This window comes from Helianthus annuus, chromosome 16, assembly GCF_002127325.2.
Source record: "Helianthus annuus cultivar XRQ/B chromosome 16, HanXRQr2.0-SUNRISE, whole genome shotgun sequence".
Taxonomy (NCBI): Eukaryota; Viridiplantae; Streptophyta; class Magnoliopsida; order Asterales; family Asteraceae; genus Helianthus; species Helianthus annuus.
In genome coordinates this window covers 36816052-36819825 of record NC_035448.2, presented here as the reverse complement: position 1 = coordinate 36819825, position 3774 = coordinate 36816052, and the positions used below count along the sequence as shown (strand labels likewise).

Genomic DNA, 3774 nt, shown 5'->3' with positions numbered 1-3774 from the left:
TGTGATGCGTCAAATGTCTCACGTATGATAAAATAGTTGATTTTTTTTTTTTAACAAAATTTAAAGTGGCACACGAGATTTTAATCGAGGGTTTGACCGATTCATAATTGGTATCAAGTGTCCTCATGTTATCGGAGAAAATTATTGAAAAAAAAAAGTCAAACGGCTAATTTTTTAGTTCTAAAAGGTCTAGTTTATTTTGTTAATTAGTTTTTTTCGAACAAAATGGTTAATTACGGTGAATTATTTTTTTATTTATTTTTTTTTTTTGTTTAGGTTTCTTTCTATTTTATTATGAAAAATCCGATGTTATAATAGCAATATCATTACCTCATTTGAACTTCTATGTTCATATCCCCATTTCTTCCATCAACCCTAATCTCTCTCTCTCTCTCTCTCTCTCTCTCTCATCATAAGCAAATATCTGAAAGAATTAGGTGCCATATTCATGGCGTTGATGACAGATAACTCATATGAAGGCATATTATTATCATTAGACTCTTATAAACCAACATCTGCTCCTTTCCTAACCAAAACCTACCAGCTGGTGGATGATCCCACCACTGATCACATAGTTTCATGGGGAGAACAAGACACAACCTTCGTCGTATGGCGCCCACCCGAATTCGCTCGAGATCTGCTTCCAAAATACTTCAAGCACAACAACTTCTCCTCTTTTGTCCGACAACTAAACACCTACGTATGCAACCACTTTCTTAGATTGTTTTCTTAAGTTGATGTTCTTTAATTTGTCTCTAAAGAATTGTTAACTAATACTTATTTTGGGTTTGGTTTTTTGTTAATAACTATTAGGGTTTCAAGAAAGTTGTACCAGACAGATGGGAGTTTGCAAATGAATTGTTCAAAAAAGGAGAAAAACATTTGTTGTGTGAGATCCAGCGTCGAAAAACAACACACCCGCACTTGACCGCCACTGGCCGCAGCCTATCCCCACCACACTCCGACGACTACCTATCCATGCCACCTCTATCTTCATCAGCATCCACCCCAACTGCAACAACAAGAGCTAGTGTCATAGAAATGTTTTCAAAAAGTAACTCAGCGACTGCGTTGTTCGAAGACAACGAGAGGCTTCGAAGGAGCAATAACATGTTGATGTTGGAAGTTGCACACATGCGGAAGCTTTACAATGATGTTTTATACTTCCTACATAACCATGTGAAGCCAAGTAACTCATACCCTTCATCTATTATGTCACCTTCTACTAATTGCTCTTTAATTGTTGAAAAACGGCATCATTCGACAATCAACAACATTGTAAGTGAACATGATCATAAGGTAGGTGCTGCTCGAACAAAGCTTTTCGGAGTTCCAATATTATTATCTAAGAAGAGACCTCGTTCAGAATACGAGAGTGTTAATAGTAACACAATGGTGGAGACTCATAAGGCAAGGTTGATTATCGAAAAAGATGATTTAAAGTTGGAACTCATGCCTCCATCTAGCTGTTGAATCTTTTTGTTTTAGATATGTGAACTTTTGAACTTGGTTGATTAGAATATAGTAGTTGCTACTTAACTAAAACCAGTAGTTTATCTAGTCTATGATATTTTGGAGTTGGTACAAAAAAGGGTTCAGGGAAGGTTTTGATCTCTTACATATACCCTATTAGCATATTTTTGTTCTGATATCTGAATGTTTCAGTTTAGTCTCAGTAATGAGAGGTGTCAGTCATGACTGTTTGTGCTTTATACATATATATCTTTTTCTTGTGTTATGATACAGCTTATAATATCCGTCACTAAAAAGTGTAATAGCAATTTCACATTATTGTCATTAGGCAATTTAAATAAAAGAGAAAACAAAACAAATAAAAGAAAGTTGGTGATCGGTTACCGTGGTGAACCCAATCTCACCTTCAACATTCACGCCCGTTAAGGGTCATGATGGCACCCCCTCTAGGCGGCCAGGTTTTGGTGTTTGGCGCCCCCTCTTGATAGATGGAAGATGGTTATCACCCACTACGGACAATATTAGAGCGTTTTTAGGACATTTAAGATTATGTTCGTACGGATTATCCGACTAATTGCTAGGAAATGTATATATGAATTATATATTCATTGCATATACATGTTAATATAGATACTTGTCTACACGTAGTAAAAGCAATTGGTAAAGTAATTTGTTCGAAAACCCACAAAGTACTAGATTAAACACCAAACGAAATTTGGCCTAGCGGCATCATGGTGTGTAAAATGATGTCTCTTCTTATGAGATTGAGGGTTCTAAGTCTTCTATGAAAAATAGTACACATAGAATTAAAACTACACAAATTTTGTTGTGAAAAGAAAGAAAAGTAGACTAAACTAAGAGTCTCGTAATTACCACAACTAATCAATTTTCAAGATTAAAATGGTTTTATTAGAAAAGTAGTAAGATCTAGAAGAAAAAACAAAGTATTTAGAAAGGGGGTCATCATCATCATTATGAACAAATCTTTGTGATTAAAGTTATGGTATCATAATATTAATCTAATGTGGAAAAGTGAATTACTTGTGTTTTTTTCTCTTTATTTCTGGAAGATGTGTACAGTGAAGACAAAGACATGGAAACAAAAACATTTAGTTTGTGCGATTCGATGAAAGGGAAGTATTGATGATCGGAAAAACTGACCACTAAAGTTAAAAGGAATATTTTCTCCTTTAACTTTCTTGTTTTCTCCTTTGGATTCCCTTTCTTTCATCCCTTTCTCCATATTAATTTTTCAGTAAAGTATACAATTGATTTGTTGGGTACTAAATACCAAATCATGTTTTGACTTAACTAAAATAACTTGTTTGATAAATACGCGTCATTTTGACTTGCAACCCGTTTAATCCGTTGGACACGCTTGATTGGTTTGTTTAACTCACTAACCGTTTGTATAATTAACAGAAAACTAAACACGCATAAAGAGTTATAACACAGTTGCACGCCAAAGTTTACTACTATTCATATATCAAACAATGAAAAGCAAACATAGTGTTTACTCCTTCGCACTGTTAGTGGTTACAGGATGATCACCCAAGCATGATGGACGACTTAGAATGCACAAATTACCTTGATACTAACTTCATATATGATAATGAAGCAAACTTCTTGAGTAAGTTTGTCTCCAAGCTCAGTCCTTTGCTATTCCAGGTCGTTCTTCACTCCCAAATTTGTAAATCGCCTCACCATAAACCACATAGAAACCTCTTTATACCGCTATAAAAACCGAATTCCTCAATCCATCCTTTGACCAATGAATGTTGGCCATTGACCACTGCTCAAGTTTGTGCAGTCGGTTGGTTAATGTTTGCTCGTGTTGGATAATCAAAAGCGATTTACACCCAATATTGATATAAACACATGTTAGACACAAACTGAGCTTGATTACTTTTGACATAATTCTAACATACATATGACCACCCTTGACTTCATTGTTCGACATCGTACATATCCAAGTGAAACGGCATAGTCCGGATGCGACGCTTCATATAAATGACCACACATTGTAATCGTTCTTAACCTAGGACACATAATGACATATTTATGTAATTTACCCAATACTTGTGAAAATAGACACGCAATATTTAACATTAATATAAGAGTTAAATGCAATTTTAGTCCCTGTGGTTTGTGCCATTTTGACAGTTTAGTCCAAAGGTTTCATTTTTTGCCTGGTGGTCCAAAAAGGTTTCACTGTTGCCATTTTAGTCCACTGGGTTAACTTCATCCATTTTTTCTGTTAACGAAAAGGGCAATTCGGTCATTTTATATGTAGTTCTGTTA

General features: G+C 35.1%; 1 protein-coding gene across 1 annotated transcript; it reads left to right on the top strand.

The window, feature by feature from the left end:
- The first annotated feature begins 359 nt into the window (after positions 1-359).
- Positions 360-1625, top strand: LOC110918026 (heat stress transcription factor B-4). The gene is made up of 2 exons (XM_022162420.2): positions 360-700; positions 814-1625. Exons 1-2 carry the CDS (start codon positions 449-451, stop codon positions 1471-1473), a joined length of 912 nt encoding a protein of 303 aa, XP_022018112.1. The 5' UTR covers positions 360-448; the 3' UTR covers positions 1474-1625.
- The last annotated feature ends 2149 nt before the right edge of the window (positions 1626-3774 follow it).